The sequence below is a fragment of the Micrasema longulum genome, unplaced genomic scaffold (genome assembly GCF_059751315.1).
Source record: "Micrasema longulum isolate JH-2025_06_02 unplaced genomic scaffold, ASM5975131v1 h1tg000735l, whole genome shotgun sequence".
Classification (NCBI taxonomy): Eukaryota; Metazoa; Arthropoda; class Insecta; order Trichoptera; family Brachycentridae; genus Micrasema; species Micrasema longulum.
Window position 1 is genome coordinate 170,692 of NW_028277929.1, and position 17,893 is coordinate 188,584.

At 33.0% G+C, this 17,893-nt stretch overlaps 1 protein-coding gene across 2 annotated transcripts in view; it reads right to left on the bottom strand.

The window, feature by feature from the left end:
- The window catches only part of Ets65A (DNA-binding protein D-ETS-3), a 155,411-nt gene extending 144,343 nt beyond the window's left edge, over positions 1-11,068 (bottom strand). Inside the window, exons 1-2 of one of the 2 annotated variants that reach the window (XM_088230150.1) lie at positions 10,756-11,068; positions 6,021-6,388 (exon numbers count right to left, since the gene is read on the bottom strand). In XM_088230150.1, coding sequence (XP_088086276.1) covers positions 6,021-6,388; positions 10,756-10,772 — 385 coding nt within the window. In that variant the 5' untranslated portion in view covers positions 10,773-11,068. The remainder of the gene's footprint in view (positions 1-6,020; positions 6,389-10,755) is intronic. The other variant, XM_088230149.1, reaches the window with a different exon arrangement.
- Positions 11,069-17,893: the final 6,825 nt, after the last annotated feature.

A 17,893-nucleotide genomic window follows, 5' to 3' on the forward strand; every position in this document is an offset into this window, starting at 1 on the left:
TAATTTTACAAATTAAGACATTCTCAGAACTACAGTACACTTAACTCAATTTCGTTAAAGATGATCTGTTGGACAAAAACGAACTAAAGCGACGCTTTGGCAAACATTATATTCACTGTATTGTTTTAAACGTCTGGGAAACTAATTGCCAACTAAGGTCATTATTTATAAGTCCGGTCATTGCATGTGATGCCGAATGCAGGGTTATGAATAAAATAGATGATTTATTTGCATTGGAAAAAAAAAATGTAAAACATAATATTTGGTGCTGGAAACCAAAATGGGATTTACAACGTTAGACAATTCATAGAAAGAAGAATATTAAAATGGTTAGGTTATGTCCAGAGAATGAATGATGATCATACACCCGGTAAAAATCTTAATACCACTCGGGAAAGCGGACGAAGCAGAGGCAGACCAAAGTTAAGCTGGCAGCTGGCTGGATGGTGTGAAAGTGACTCAGAGCAATTGGCTTGACGAACTGGAAAAGAGCCCCGGTGTGCGGAGAGGAACGGGTACAGATTCTCAAGAAGACCAGGGCGGTGATTATGAACCGCTATCTTCATCGGTATATACTGAGACGGTATAAACTAATATCGATATGTATGTATAAAAATATGTATATTTGTATGAAAATTCAAAGTATCTTCGTCGGTAACCGGTAATTGAACACGTTTAGAAAAAAAAAATTAAACATATTCTATTTTTCATACCGAAAACTTAATTTTACTTTGTAGATAAACTTGAAGATAAATTAACATATTAAAACAGAGATAAAGAACATTTCAGAGAAGGTAATATAGAAGTCTAGGCATCTACAGGGCTTATGACCTGTCAATGGCTGGTTTAAGTGGCCACTTTACACACTGTGTAACATTCACTATTCTGCCTATATTTGAACATCTATATTCCTTTAATTCTTTATTACCTTCTTCTATATTACCTGCTTCTATATTACCTTCTCTGAAATGTTCTTTATCTCTGTTGTAATATGTTAATATAAACAGCTCCCCAGGGAGTTGAATCCAGTCCTTGTCTACAAAAATTTGGACAAACTCAAAATATTGTAAAATATACATTTTGTACGTATTTACTTTTTTATTTAATTTATTTAAACCTAGGTATATTGTTTATATCATAAAACGCATAATTAAATAACAAAAACAAAACATAAACTACACGTTTGTGGAGCCGATGATTCAATATTGGTTTAGACAAATGAGACAATCCATTTTTCTTCAATCCAGATCCACTATTCATTTTTGCATAGCCTTTTTGAACATTTTCTCGTTATCAATTGTTTTAATCGGCAGTAGAAGTAGGTTATTGATTTGAATAGCATCATACTGAAAATCCCCTTTTCCGAAAGAGGTACTAGTTTGTATATGTTTATTTTGTCTTTGTATTAAGAATCTAGAGATTATATACATCATTGTCTTGTATGTTCTCCAGTGCAATTTGGTGTACAATTTTTATCGTGTCAAACTGGCATGTTTTTCGATTGAATACCATCATTCTATTGTCCTTACTAATAATTGTTTTCAAAAATATTTTGAGTTTGTCCAAATTTTTGTAGACTAGGAATGGATTCAACTCCCTGGGGAGCTGTTTATATTACACAGTGTGTAAAGTGGCCACTTAAACCAGCCATTGAGAGGTCATAAGCCCTGTAGATGCCTAGACTTCTATATTACCTTCTCTTAAATGTTCTTCATCTCTGTTGTAAAATGTTAATAATTGTTTTTTTATTTTATTTTAAGGGAACAACCTTTTAAACTTTTAAAATAGAGCCTTGTCAGTAGGTAGGATGGATGGGATGTAAGAAGTTATGAAAAATACACAACACCCATACCAGTTTAGAAAAAATCTGTCCAGGATTTCTTTCCTACAACTGAAGTGAATCGAACTCGCGATGTCAGTTTCGTAGTTGACCGTCTAACCGACCGTCTAATCGACTGTGCTACGGTGCAAAACATTTATATTATGATGCAGCTTATATTTTCCACGTGTAATTGTTGTGAATGGCTTAGATCTTAAATATTAGAAGTAAATAAATATCGTCAGAGCAGTTAAGGAAAAGTATAAAAAATATTATAATAATCGAGGTTCTATTTTTAACATAAAAATATCTGTAATAATCTTTTACGATTTCCCTCTGAATTTTCCCTCTGAATGCTCTCGCCTGGGGCGGGGAGGGGGGATGGCGCTAGAGAGGGGCGGAGCGTTGTTGTCATGGAGACGCCGTCCCCTTGCGTCGCGACGGCCTCAGACCATATTATTATTATCTCCCTTTGTATCCTAGATTCAGAGGCTCTTCGTTCGCGAGTTAACCTGCAGTCTCGGCTTACCTTTTGTAAAATGGGATTTTCACATAATCTGAATTACGATGGTAGTAACTCAACGGAGACTAGGAAACTCTGAGAAAGATTCGTATTTTAATATTGACTAAATCAAAGAAGACTCAATTTCATCACAATACTGTCAACACCCGATGGTGCATAGGACACTGAATTGCAGACATTGCTGCAGACATTTCACGGCCAAATCTAACAAATACTACCGGGTGTTCTTTAAACCCTGTCACATCCGAAACCATGATGATCAGTATGGGCAAGAATACATATTAGCATATTAAAAAAATATTTACAAAGAAAAATAAAAAAATAAATAAATAATAAAAAAAACAAATGGTTGCTTATTTCTTCAGGGAAGAAGCAAGGGGAGCGCGGCGCAGTATCAGATGTCCCCCTCCCCTATCCTTGTTTCACCCCTGCAGAAGTAAGCAACCATTTGCCTTTTTAGATATTTTATTTTTTTAAATTTTATTCGTTCTAAAAAAATATTTTAATGTGCCAATATGTCTTCTTACTCATACTGATCATCGTGGTTTTGGATGTGACAGGGTTTAATGAACACCCTGTACAAGATGGATATATTAGACATTCGGAATAATCGGGGCGCGTGCATGATAAGATGTATGAATTCACAAAAAAGAAATGGCGTTCTATCCTCTCTGATGTGATGGTTGGTTTGGGAACATTATACATATTTCGTATTTTGAATACAATTTTTTTAAACATTTTGAAGTTATTCAATGTAAGTCTGCATTTTTTTCTGTGAGTGCAACACTCACACAAAATGAATTAAAATAAAACCGTAATTAGTATTAGTCAGTAAGTATAGGGTGGTCGGAAATGGGTATACAGTAGCGGCAGCGGGTGTGGCACCCTCAGCGGTTGTAATAAACACGTCAGAATTCAAACTGCCACCCGATTCATAAAAACATTTATTTTTGTCTCTCATTATGACCCGAATTCCACATTTAAAAAGTAAAAGTGTGAAAAGCTATGATTTCGCTATCTCATTAAACTACCCCGGGAACTAATTGGCACTTCGTTATTTTAATTCCGCCAGTATTAAGGCGGATTGAAGGACATTCTAATTTGCCCGTATCCAGGCGAAAATGAATACAGTTGTTGATTTGAATGTTTGAAGCCGTTGTACAGAATTAGGGTAAGCTGATAGTTTTGTCGCATATTCACATGTTTGGAAGCGTTCGATACTAAAGATGCGACGCCGGCGTCACAATTCGTTTCGAGTTTTTCGATCTTTTCGGGGATTTTTGGTCAAATTCGGAAAAGCGGGATTTATATTCCCCATACAGCTCCTGTGTTAAATTGATTTTGTAGCACTAAGTGTTTTCCGGATCAGCTTTATTAAGATCGGTTTGGTTTATTAGAGAATCTTTGTTTTGGAGTTGAACAGGTCTTAGGATACTTTCGACGAGTTTTCCCGACCGGTATGTGGTTTTAAATGCGCCCGTCCCAGGCTAGTTATATTTATTTTATTTATTAATTTAACTTTTTGTATATAATGTTATTTGTGCATTGGCGGACTTATCGCCAAATGACAATTTCTTCCAACCCACCAATAAAATAATAGTTTTATTTTTATAATTCAAGTTACAGAACATATTCGATAGAAAATAAAGATTAAAAAGCTAAAGATATATAAAAATAGAAATAAACGTATTTGTTTATAAATTACCATAAGTCAAAACTATTATTTAAAGAAAAAAAGAGGAAAGGAACGTTGTGAAATAGAACCAGAACCCTGGTTGAGAGTTTTTTGTCACTTTTAAAATACTACATGTAAGCTCTGTTTGTGGTTATAATTGATTTACGACAGGCGCCGTGGCGCAGTTGAGTTGCGCAGTAGAACTGGCGTCGTGGGTTTGATTCCCACCAGTTTGATAATAAAATCCAAGAATGTTTTTTTTTTTAATTGGTCTGGGTAGTGTGGTGTATTTTCTACAACTAACTTCCACATATTCTCATAACCACCTGCTGACAAGCCTTTAAAATAAAGATTAAGCGGGTTACTCCTTTAAAAAATAAAAAGAAGAGTTAAAAAATTGTGCAGAGATATTTTATGACAAATTCTTTAAAATGTCATTCATATCACAAGACGTTATTTTTACTTGTTGCACTTTTGACGTAGGCATAGGTGCAAGAAAACACTTAAGTACGAGTGCAATATTTCGCTTTTTATATGCTTGACAAATTATAAATGTTATAATTATAAGTGCAAAAGAAATCCTTCACGGGGTCTTATAAAAGTCCGACCACTCCAGTTTAACTGGCAAATTTAGCCATCGTAGTTGAACTGGAATTTCCTTGTTTTTTCAACGCTCGACTGAAACCTATGGTTTCTGCGTTTCAGATGACGTTCAAGGAAAATATTTTTTTGTCCTTATAAAAAGTAAGTTATTTCGTGTTTCTTCATAAACAGAGGAACATTTCCAAATTTCATTTGCAAATAAAAAAAACTCTTATTTTTGGTTTGATGAATAAAGGTACCCCTTTTAAGACCATTTCCAGAGGACATGTTAGATGGATTGGTCATATAATGCCTCACGAAGATCTTCTACATGAAGTTATAGAGGGGACGTCTGAGGGGATAAATTGCAGGGGCGTCTTCGCCGAGAATACCTCAGGGATTTATGTGAAGATGAGCTGTAGGGCATATAAGACCTAAAAAGGGCCGCACAGGACAGACTTCTGGAAACCAGTTCTGCTGCAAACCAATCAAGATGATTAAAACCAGAGAAAAAAAATGAATATAAATAATGAGCACAGCTTTTACTGACACAAGTTCGTTTGCAACCAGTAGTCTTTGAACGTTGAAGTAACGTGTCCTATCACTGTCGACATAAGGGGGTTTAAATTGGGTGAAGGATTTATTTATTTATTTTATTTATTTCCTTTCCTTTGTCCATACCTTGTAGCCGATGGGGGGTGGTTTTAGAGCGATTGTGAAAGGGACATTGAAAGTTGTAAATGTAAATATTTCTTCGCGCTTTTCCTAACTGAATTTGGTTAGTCAAGGATGAAATATAATCAATTCGAAATGAAAAAAAAAATACTTGCTTGTATGAGTGAATCCGAAGAAAGACATTTAGTCTTTAAAACGGATTCGGGTATGTGGTGGATGCTTTCAATGACACAACAAGGATTGACCCATGCCTGTAAACTTTCCTCTACTCGTTAGAAAATCTGTATTGAGAAGGGTTATTATTAAACGATATTGATAATGACTCCTAAAGTTAAGTACAGTGGTCTCTCGGTAAACCAGAGCATTGCTGGATTACTGAAAATCACTGATAATGACGCGACAAGCAGTCACTTGTCTTCAATTTACACTCGAAATTACCGAGCTACCTGCTTGAAATTTACCTGTATAAAAACGCCGAATTACTGGTAGGACCATAGAAGTAAAGTGCTAAAGTGTAATAAATAAACGAAGTACTGTATATTCAATAGATAGGATGCCAAGAAAAAGACTTTATTGACGGAATGTGAAATACGAGAATTCCGCGAAACAGTTTAATGTGTTAAACGGTAACTGTTACTGCTACGCTTATCGAATAACTGAAACGCTTATCTCTGCACCTGAAAAAACGATATGGCCGTAAAAAAAATTAACATAGTTTTGATTTGTACACATAAATAAAGACTTACCAAGCGATTTTGTTTTGTGGTCCAGTGAAGTGAGTCCAGTATCTTCGCTTCTGCGGAAAGCCAGCGGGCTTGGAGACTCCTGAGTCAGATGATCAGGGATCCGCTGGTTTCCATACAGGTCGCTGAAGGCGCTGGTCCCGAGGAGTCCAGACCTGTCCTGCAGCGCGGCCTTGGCCTTCTCCACGCTCTGCTTCAGCTGCTCGAAGGTAGACTGGTGCAGGCGGTAAGGGGGCCAGTCCCCGGCGGCCCAGGGCTCTTCCTTCAAGGCCCCCCTTTTCAACTCCAAGGCGCCGCCATAGGAACAACTGCTCTCGTACATCCTGCCACGGCACCAGGGGTGGCTGCGGACTCTTTTGCTTCTATCGAGCCTGAAATTATACAGAAATGGTCATCAGGTCTAGGTCAATACTAGTGAAAAATGGATTTTTCATTAATATTATTTCCCCTGAAAAAAAAAGTTGAGGAAATGTTGATGTTAAAACAAAAGCTGAATGGAGAATGTTACGCAGTATGTAATATGGCCACTTAAATCAGCCAACGACAGGTCACAAGCCCTGCAAATGCCTAGACTTTTCTATTCCATTCTCTAAACCGTTCTTCATCTTTGTTGTAAGATATAATTTACGATAGCTCCCTAAGGGGTTGAATCCACTTTTTGTCTTCAAAAAATTAGATTTTAACTCAAAATATTGTTAAAAAAACCAACTAGTCCAACGTGAATAGTAATAATTAAACAAAAAATTCAGTCCTTGCATAGTAGTAGGTGAAATAATTCAGTCAGGCGAATCTCAACAGCATTAACAAAGGTTTATAACTTCACAAAAATCAACGAATGGATAAATTAAGTAGGTGGATGTTCAAACATGCGCAGAATGCTGAATGTTAGACAGTGTGTAATGTGGCTGCTTTAATCAAACAATAACAGGTCATAAGCTCTGCAAATGACTCGAATTCCATATTCCTTTTCCGAAAATGTTCTTTATCTCTGTTGTAATATGTTTAATAAATAGTGTGTTATCAATACATAAAAGAAAATAAAACATTACATTAAACATAGTTTACAGGTATGGGTCGTTCCTGGGCCCGTATTACAATGGGAAGTTAACGTTTATCTTCAATTTTATCTTCAAAGCAAAATTAAGTTTTCTATTTATTTATTCTCATTTTTCTCTTTCAAACTGTAATTAATAATAAAAATAATGTGACCTCACTGGGGTTACCTGTGCCGATGACACTCAACAATATACTTTTTAGAAATGTTTTTACATTTGAGAATAAGGACAGAAGACTAACTTAATAAACAGAAGTAATAACAAAATATTCACTGTTTTAAAAACGAGGTTTATACGAGTATGTACATTTATATTACAAACGCACAATGAAAATAACAAAAACCTAACATAAGCTATACACTTGTGGAGCGGTAGATTCAATATTGGTTTGGGCGAATGAGACAATCCATTTTACTTCTACCTAGCTTCACTATACATTTTTTTAGCCTAATTAAATATTTTCTCGTTACTAATTGTTTTAAGAGATAGTGGAAGTAGGTTATAGGTTTTACTTGAATAATACTCAAAATACCTTTGTCCGAAAGTGGTATTAGTTTGTACTTGTTTGAGGTCTTTGTGTTGAGGATCTAGTGATTATATTATTTGTATGTGATGTATTGTAGGGGTTATATCTTGCATTTGAGTAAGAGTAGTTTTTTAATCTGTAAGTGAGTATTGTTTTAGCGTATAATTGTTTTGGTGTCATAAGTTGTGATTTGTGGAATATTTCTTCAGTAGATGAAAAAATATGAATAATTGAATAGACATACATTATTTTCTAAGCATGTTCAATAACAGGTTTCGACCAAAATACTTTAAATTTTCGTAGATTATTATCGATTCTATTATATACTGTCTCGATATGTGCCGATGACAACAGCGTTTGCAATTGCTCCCCAGATTGTGTCAGGATAAGCTGTGTCACTGTATTAAAAAAAATAATGCATGTATTTTGTTACACTGTGGGTACAGTCCTCCGTAGAACAGAATATCAAATAAACGAAGACTATTAAAATTAACAATATTTTGAGTTTGTCCAAATTTTTGTAGACAAGAACTGGATTCAACTCCCTAGGAAGCTGTTTATATTAACATATTAAAACAGAAATGAAGAACATTTAAGATAAGGCAATAAATAAGTCTAGGCATCTACAGGGCTTATGACCTGTCAATGGCTGGTTTAAGTGGCCACTTTATACACTGTGTAACATAAAAATATGGGCAGAATGGTGAATGTTACACAGTGTGTAAGTGGCCACTTAAACCAGCCATTGACAGGTCATGAGCCCTGTAGATGCCTAGATTTCTTTATTACCTTCTCTTAAATTTTCTTCATCTTTGTTGTAATATGTTAATATTAAAATTAAATTGTAGCCGGTGTTTTGTGGAGTAATTAATTTTACAAAACGTATAATGATTGTTTTTGTGGAGAAAGTGTTTTAGTAATTGAAAGTGACTTTTAGTAATTTTATCCAAAAAATACACATTTGTACTTTAAGAGCAATCAAATTAACATACAACAAAAGACATGGATACCATTTAAATACGTTTAACAATCATAATTATTTTTATTTGTCGAATATGCGATGCTGAGTAAGGAAGATCAATGACTTTTTTTATTTGTTAATAGTCTATCAAACTAAGCCAATTTTTTGAAAATATTTTTAAATATCGTATTATCAGCGCTATGATTATTTAAAGTTTTGTATTTCTGAAATAACTCCGCGTGTGAAATCAGAGATTCTTCGCTGTCAGTTCTTCCAATTAGTTCATTTATGGTAAGCAAACCGAAAATCTTCCACAGCTCTCATATCTTTGGTTGGTTCATATAAACCAGTGACGTCGTTCAAAGCAGTGCGTTTTTATTAAAATATTTTTTATCATTTTTTTCGTACATTTTTAGGGAACTTTGCAGTACAATTTAACGCTCTAGTTGAGACCGCGCGCAAGAAAACATTTTTGTATCTAATTTCCCGTGGGGCTTAAGTTTATCATTGGTGTGATTCTACAAATTGCTGCGAACACCCGGTTGATTTCCACCGGCAACATTTCTGACTATTCCAACTCGTTAGCGTACACGTCGCGAACCCTGGGCAATGGGATCACACTCATGACGGTCTGATCACAGCAGATAACGATAGGATGAAAGACGAGTTTTTGGCGCCTCCAAAACAGAATCAACCAGCTAAGGGAAGGTAACTCCGACAGAAAAATTCACCAGAGAAGGCGACGTGAAATCACCATGGTCATATTTTTCCAGGAATTACCACGGAGAAGCGGTCGTCCTGGCTGCGGAATATAAAAGTAGCGCAGGACAGAAATAATGCTTTATCTGCAGTGGTCGCCAATTTCGGGGAACCTGACAAGGCACCGGAAGAAGAAGAAGAATATGCGATGTTCAAAAATGAGCGATAATGAAAATGGCCTTATATCTCTACTGCCCTAATAAGCAAAAAGGCAGGTTTGTCATTTTTTAGAATTTGTCAAACTTTATGCATTTAAAAAAAATCATAAGTAAAAACGCAGTATGTTGAAGCATACAAGTATTGATTTTTTTATATGGAAAGTATTTAATTTTCAAACATCTTGAACATTTAAATAAACTTATTTATATAAAAGAACCTGCTTTATGTAAATAGCCAATACAGTTTTATAAATCATCGAAAATGGTTTTCATTAAAATAAAATGATCTCATAGTTTCCAATATTTAACTGATTATCTTGAAAAGTACAGATTTGATGTCAGATTTTATTCAACATAAATGAAGATCATGTAAACTGGTGTCAGATGTCATTATTAGTTTAAAACACATAAAAATTGAAATCCTTCCTTTATATTATGTAACTTTTTAATTGTTTCCAAGCATAAAACCAGTTTGTGACATATTTACACTGTATTTTTGCTTATGAATCTCTTGATACGGCGTTATTGCTTAGAATTACAACCACTTTTAAAAAACATTAGGTCTTTTTTTGTATTGGTATGATATTTTTACTGCTTTTTGCTTTATATCAAATAGTTACAAATTTATTACAGAACAACACCTCATGTTTTATTTATTTTGTTATTTGTATCAAAAAGCTGTTTTTGTTTATGAAGGAGGTAAAAGTTATCAATAAAAAGCCATTTTTAAGTTAAAGTATTCACTGTTACAACGAGGAGTTCAGCCCTGTGGAAAATTGTATACAAAAAATGTATTCTTACACGCGATAAAAATTAGAGCATTAAATTGTACGGCAAAGTTTCTTAAAAATGTATGAAAAAAATAATAAAAAATATTTTAATAAAAACGAACTACTCTAAACGACGTCACTAGTTTATATAAATCAACCAATGATAAAAGAGTTATGAAAGATTGCTCGTTTACGGTAAGTCAACGGAAATAATCGGCAGAATTGACCGAGAAGAAGCGGAAGAGAACTTAAAACCTCACACGCGGAGTAATTTCAGAAATACAAAACTTTAAAAAATCATAGCGCTGACAATACGATAGAAAAAAAAACAATATTTAGCTTTGTTCAATAGTATTTTAACAAATAATAATAAAATTTAAAAAAAACACCAATCTTCCTCATTAATCTTTCCGGATAAAATAATGTTCTACGCAATGTTCTATTCTGCAAGTCATTCTATATTATTTACAAAAATAATTTGAATAAAATATTTTCACCTATCAACGTACATTTTCAAGAAGTCCATTAGGCCAAATCCAATGGATAAATCTGCTCACTTGATGTTTTTCATTATTTATTACATAAAAATTGCATTCATTATCACAAACTTGTCCTACGTACATACGAGTACATATTATATCCACGGTTTATTTTCCGAGTTGGACGTCCGGGCCCGAACCGCGAGGAAACACGAGGACACTTGGAGAATATGTATTTCTGCCTTCAGACACAGGTTAGTCCAGGTTTACAGAGTTATACGCGGTAGGAAGACACCGAAGTTGTCATGTCGGTTATTGTCGTGTAAGTTGAACATTAGAACTGAGTGAGAGAGTTTGCATTATGACTCGTAGCTCTGTAGCCAAATTGTCCACATCCGGTACAAGTACGGTACAAGGGAAATGCGTTTGGACCAATGCGATGTGTAGATTGTCGGTACAGCGGATGGCGGTGGATCATATAATATAATAATTCCGAAAATAAATACGCATTAACTTAATCAATTCGATACGTTCATTAGCGATGGAAAAACAACAATTCTTTTCCCATTCTTTCAAATTTTAATGCAGTTGTTATTAGTAATTTAATTTTACTATTTACCAGAATTTTTTTTTAATTTACACTTTTTATCTCCGCTTAAGCGTGCGTTACTCTTTCCACATAGTTGTTCCAAAATATCTGTGGATAAGCGAAGTGATTTGTGGTCTTTTTGGATGATGACGATAATGGTATTACTTTGTTAATTCTTACAAAATGTGTGCCTTATAACAAGGTTTAAAAAAAGGAAATAAATAATAGGATTACAATAACGTTATATGTTAAAAAATAATTCAAACAGCACTTACGTAATTCACAGATTTTTTTCCTGAAAAAGTGGTTTGGCTACTGCTTTCCCAGGTTTAATTTCCAGCAAGGTTTTATTGTTTTAGTAATTTATTTGTTTTTGTATTCGGAATAAATTAAAATAATGTGAATGTGTCAAAATCGGTGTTGAAGAGCACGAGATTTAGGGCACAAGTCCAATAAATATTTACAATATTTTTTTCCCTTCTCATAAACATTAAAATATCTGTTAATAATAAATTGAACCTAATAAAATTTGTTTTTCCTTAAAAAAAAATCAAAATGTTATAATTAAATGGTCATTTAATGGGAGTTGTATATTAGAAAATTTATTCGGTGAACCAATTCACGCCCGGTGCACTTTTAGATAAGTACACGATAAACAGTTGACATAGAAATATCCCATTTATAATATGCTAAAGACTAAAGACATATTAAAAAGGATGTTTATTTTGAGGAAATAATTATAATTATAAAGGCAGGCAAAAAATTTAATTTTGATTACGTCTTAGGGTAGTAGGTAGTATATTCCTAGATCAGAGATCCAAGATTCATATATTTTCAATCAATAATTAATATCTTTAATTAATATTGCTTTCATTGTTATTTTTTTACGATTTTTAGAAACGAATAAATCTCTTTACTGATTTTTCTCTTTTAAAATATGAATATATGTAAATTTTGCCACAAATTATTCATTGCGCTTACTAAACATAAAAAAAGTTAATGTCGATTGTAAATAAAAACTGCGTCATGATATTCATTTTTTACATAAACGCCATTAAAAAAATTGCGCATAATGGCAGGCATGAAAAAGAGTTCATCAAGTGAAATTTTCTTTTCCGCCAAGATCTATTGTTGATAGCTCTCGGAAAAGCTTTTACAGAAACACTTATTCACTTAAACAAACATTACAATTGAACTCCGAGTGCTGCAAAAAAATATGAAAGCAATTTTCTTTTAAAGTTTTTAGATTAAGGTTCTTGGCTTTTCATAGCCTTTCGGATAATAATTTTGTTCTTCTGGGTTATTATGCCATTGTAGTTAGTGCTTTCTACCAAGGTTTCATCCATTTATTCGTCAGTAGCATTGCAGTATCCATTAATATCAAATGTGCCTATGTCTCGATATGAATTTATTCCTTACTGTGTCAAGTGCCAATATTTAGAATGTGTCTAAAAGAGCAGAAATATACCCGTATGGCATAGTTTTTTCAAGATATAAACCCGTGACTGGACCTGAGCACAAATCGCTTATGTCTATTAACCACACAGTAAAGGTTTTTTATGCAATTCACCTATTTAAAAAAATAATTATATTATTAATTTTATCAGTTGAGTTTGATTGTTTTGTGGTCTACATAATATTTCAGACTCCAGTAAAAAGTTCTGCCCTGTATCTAAATGGTATTTGACTGGTGTTGATATTTCGGTATAACCGAGCCATTACGGAATAACTTAAATGCACTTTTACATTGTCAAATAACTAACTGTCATGTATTTTTATTTTATTATAACGCTGTAATAAGTGATGTAATTGTGTTTACTTTGAGCCCTGCATAAAACTATTGATACTGCGCCTCCCTGCCAATCAATTACTGCCCTTAGTTGACAATCATAATTTGTAACGTGGGCCCTAGGTAAATGTTATTAGTAAATAAAATACCAACGAGTAAAGAGGGATACTGATGCAACTACAAGACAGACTAGCGGCTGGTCTCTTAAGTCAATTAGGGCGTTACATTGGCATTAGCACAGGAAGTTGGAGCATTACCGTACTTAAACATTGACGGGCTGCGTAGGTACCCACACTGGTCGCGTATACACGAGCTGAAAGCCAAAATCACCCACGTGACAATATGAGTTCGGCGTATTTTACTAAATTATGAAAAAAAAAATTAAAAAATTAGGTAATGAGATAATAATAAACATTGTTATGCCTGTTACGTACATTTCACTGAAATATGTATTTCTTAATTATTGTAAATTTAATTCACTGAATTATTGCCAGGATTAATATTGCGTTTATCACTCAAGAGTCGTCCACACGATTAAAATAAGTCTTAGAATTATAAATAAAAAAAGACTGAACATGAACTTATTGTAAAGTACGTTCCTACCTAATAGATAATGGTCACCAGCCTGAAGATGCTCGTTAGAGGGTGATAGTCCTAATCGACCAAATAAATAAGTGGAAGTGTACTAAGTATTTTTAATTAATAATATATAATTCAACAAGTATTATACAATTACATAATGTTCCATTCAAAAATACCGTTCTTCTTAAAATTATAAGTCATTTATATTTATTTCTTTTAAGTCATCAATTATATAATTTCACAAAAACTTTTCAAAATAAGATGGATTTCCATAATAAATTATTTGATTTTATCATAAAATCATATATTATTAAAAAAATATGTAAATATTTTGTAACATCGCCTTTTGTTTGAATCGCGCTTTTTATTCTGTGGGGCATGTCTTTTATATGCATTTTATGCAATTGTTTATAATTTGAGAGTTTCTATGTCATCCTTCCATCAGTATATTTACACATCGTTGCTTGTTGGTAATTAGAGTTTTTAAAATCTCGCGTTATATGAGCTTCCACAAATTTTCTATAGGTGTTTAGATCTGGAGAATTATCTGGCCAATCAAACATTTTTATTTTTGCTTTTTAAGGAATTTTCAGATTATTTTGGCTTTGTGGTATATAGTCAAATCTAACGTGAAGATAAAATATCCACCTGGAAACCATTCCCGAACCTGAGACAACATGTTTGTATTCATTACCTGAATGTACTAAATTTTCCTGATTGTACCTTTAACAATGAGAAGCTGACCAGTACCTTGTCCACTCATTATGGACCATACCATTATTCTAAATGGATGCTTTACTTTTATAATAATGCAGTTCTTGTTATATTTCTTTGCAGCTCGTCTCCCTACAATGGTTGATTTATCCATTTAAATTTGTTGAGAAGCACACCTGAAAGAAACTTTAATATCAGATGTCATAGAATTAATCATGAAAGTGTTATAAGATCCATTAAAAATGTGCTTTTTTTCAATCTTTGACTAGTTTTAATGTATTTTAGCCCATTTCAGTTACCCTTTCTTCATTGCTGGTAAAAGTGATGGCTTTTTTGCAGGTCGACAACGAGAGAAGCTTAATTATTTCATCCGATGTCGAGCTGTCGTGGGAGGTATTTGAATTACAGCATCTTAATTTTTTTAAAGAACTTTTATGGCTTTTTACTATTGTTTACGCACAAATGCATATTCGATTTCTTAACGTTGTGAGCTTCGATTCGATTTCTTAACGCTGTGAGCTTCATCTGTTCACATTTTTTAAACTTTATTTGGTCCTAAGTCACAATTTATTATAGTTATTTTTTTTTCATTACGTCAACAAATGCTCTGAAAGTATCGCCAATCAACGTGATTTGTTAATTAAAATTCTTATAATCAGTGTTTCGAGTCATAATAATTAAAGAGGCGTGAGATTTTCGACCTTTCTTTTTTGGGGTTGAGCCTTAAAAACTCCGTTTTAAAAAGCCATTTATCCTTTATTTTCACGATTTAAATTTGAAAAATTGCAAAAACTATAAATAAAAAACAAAACAATTATTTTAAATCCTTACATAATATCACTCAATGAAAAAAATGTGAAATGATGTAAAATTACGATAATCGAAACGCTTCACTTGACTCTTTTACGTGGCGGCCGGATATCAAATGGACATCTTTCAACAAGGTATATAATGAATATTGTAGTAATAAATTCCATCTTATTTAATTAAACGAACTTTTCAATCTATCTAATTAATAAGTTCTTAATATTTACTCAAATATTGCAATTTTCATTTATAATTTATTTAAACAGAGAGGGAAAACATTTTTGAGAAGGTAATTCCCTTTCTGTTAAAATAAATTAAATGTAAATAACTTCTAAGGGAGGAAATCCAGCCAGTCTGCAAGCATTTGGACATACTCAAACATTGTTGAAAATTTTTAAACCATTTCCTAAAAGTCGTAATTAATTTTTGCTGGAAAAATTTAAATCAAGTTGTGGTAGAGTGGAATTTTTACCTTGAACTTTTGGTCCGTGAGCCCACAATACTTTGACGGGACCACAACCCAGTTAGAGGAAATTAAATTGTTAAAAACTTGAAATTAAGCTTTCGTAATACCTTAAATATAAAAACACTGTTATTCTGGAGCGGCTCTGAAAATTTGAAAGAGGTTGAACTTAAAAAAACTAATAAACTTATCTAAAATTAGCTTTATAAATATGCAAATTATACATAAATAAAAAATACCCGCATGTTAAAAATAAAAACAGATATAAAACAAACATCTATATATTTTAATAAAAACTCTCTTGAAGGTTAAATACAGGTCTGTGTAAAAATGGGCATAGATAACAATTTTTTTTTTTCCAAAATACTGTTTTGTTGATACATACAATTGAACATAGATAACTTTAGCTCTGAGCCTGTCAGACTTGATTATAAACGACACTATACAATCATCGCCGTTGTTCTTTCTGATCTTTTGACATGGGAAATGTTCGAGAGAAGTGATAAAATATATTTGTTTAAATAAAAAAAATTGGCGTTTCGAAATCTTTATTTGTAAGGACTGAACTAAACCCCCGAAGGACATCTCAACAGAGTCATAAATTTTGGAGAAGAAAACATTAAACAGTAGCATTTACAGTACTAATGACATACTATTGGCTGGTTTACGTGATAACGCGAAACACTTGCTATTTGACCCACGAATCACCAAATACAAAATTTTTTTTATTCTTCTATTTGTTGGTTTCAACGAAATAAACTAACAATATTTTGAGTTTGTCCAAATTTTTGTAGACAAGGACTGGATTCAACTCACTGGGGAGCTGTTTATGTTTAAATGTTCTTCATCTCTGTTGTAATATGTTAATATAAACAGCTCCCCAGGGAGTTGAATCCAGTCCTTGTCTACAAAAATTTGGACAAACTCAAAATATTGTTGATAAATACCTGGTCCATGAAGAAGTATAGAAATGGAAAAAATAACATTTTCAGGCGTTGCCTAGTATGTAGGTGAAATAATTCAATTATTTGAATCTCACCCGCATAAATAAAGGTTTCAGCTCTTTAACTTCACAAACATCAACAGATGAAAGAATTGAAGGAATATAGATGTTCAAATATAGGCAGAATGGTGAATGTTACACAGTGTGTAAAGTGGCCACTTAAACCAGCCATTGACAGGTCGTAAGCCCTGTAGATGCCTAGACTTCTGTATTACCTTTTCTTAAATGTTCTTCATCTCTGTTGTAATATGTTGAAATAAATTAACTTTAACATTGTTTAATGTGGGTAGGATTCACAAGGATTATTTCACCTGCTAAAAAACGCCTAATATTTTTCAATTTCCATACTTCATTTTCATTGGTTTCTTATTTTTTAAATATAATATAAAGATTATAAAGTTACATGTTAACAAAAAGAAATATATAATAAAGCAAAAGTACTGAAACAAAAAACAAAACGAAATACCACACTAAAAAAGAATTAACCTCTTGTGCTTGCTGTGGGATTACAATATTAACAATTTAAGCACAAAATACACATATATTTTTAAAAATAAATGACAGTAAGTCAAACATGTTTTTTTATAAGTAAGTGTAATTTATTTAAATTAATATATTTTTTTGAAATGCATGCAAAAGCGCATGCGTGCGCACACGTGTATAATTATACACACATATACACGCAGACGCACACTCACACTTACTCACACGCACATACACATTTACCCACATACATACCATAACATAGAAAAAAAAATTAAATAAGGTTTTCAAATTACTTCAAGAACTGTAGAAAAAACATTGAAAGAAAAAAAAAACATGTTACCTTAATTTTAAAATAAAAAACCTTAAACAAGATTTAAATGTTAATTAATAAGACCGGTTGATTTTATCAATAATGTTTTAAGTAGATATGTGTGTACAAATGTTTACGCAAAACGATGAAGTTAGCAGTTCACAAATGAGACTTAGTGCCGACCCATATGTATGGGAGCAAAGTATGGAGCGGTCGAAATACGTTCACCGTGTGGATGTGGTAAAACTATCCAGGATCGGTGCACAGATGTCGAGATCCGTGCATTGTGCGACCGATATTATCGACACAATCAAGAAAGGAGCGCTGCGTTGGTCCAAACCAACCATGTCCAAGCATGTAGAGCCAATGGATAGCGAAAAAACGTCTAAAAGGATTGACGATGCGAATGTTGATGGAAGTAAAAA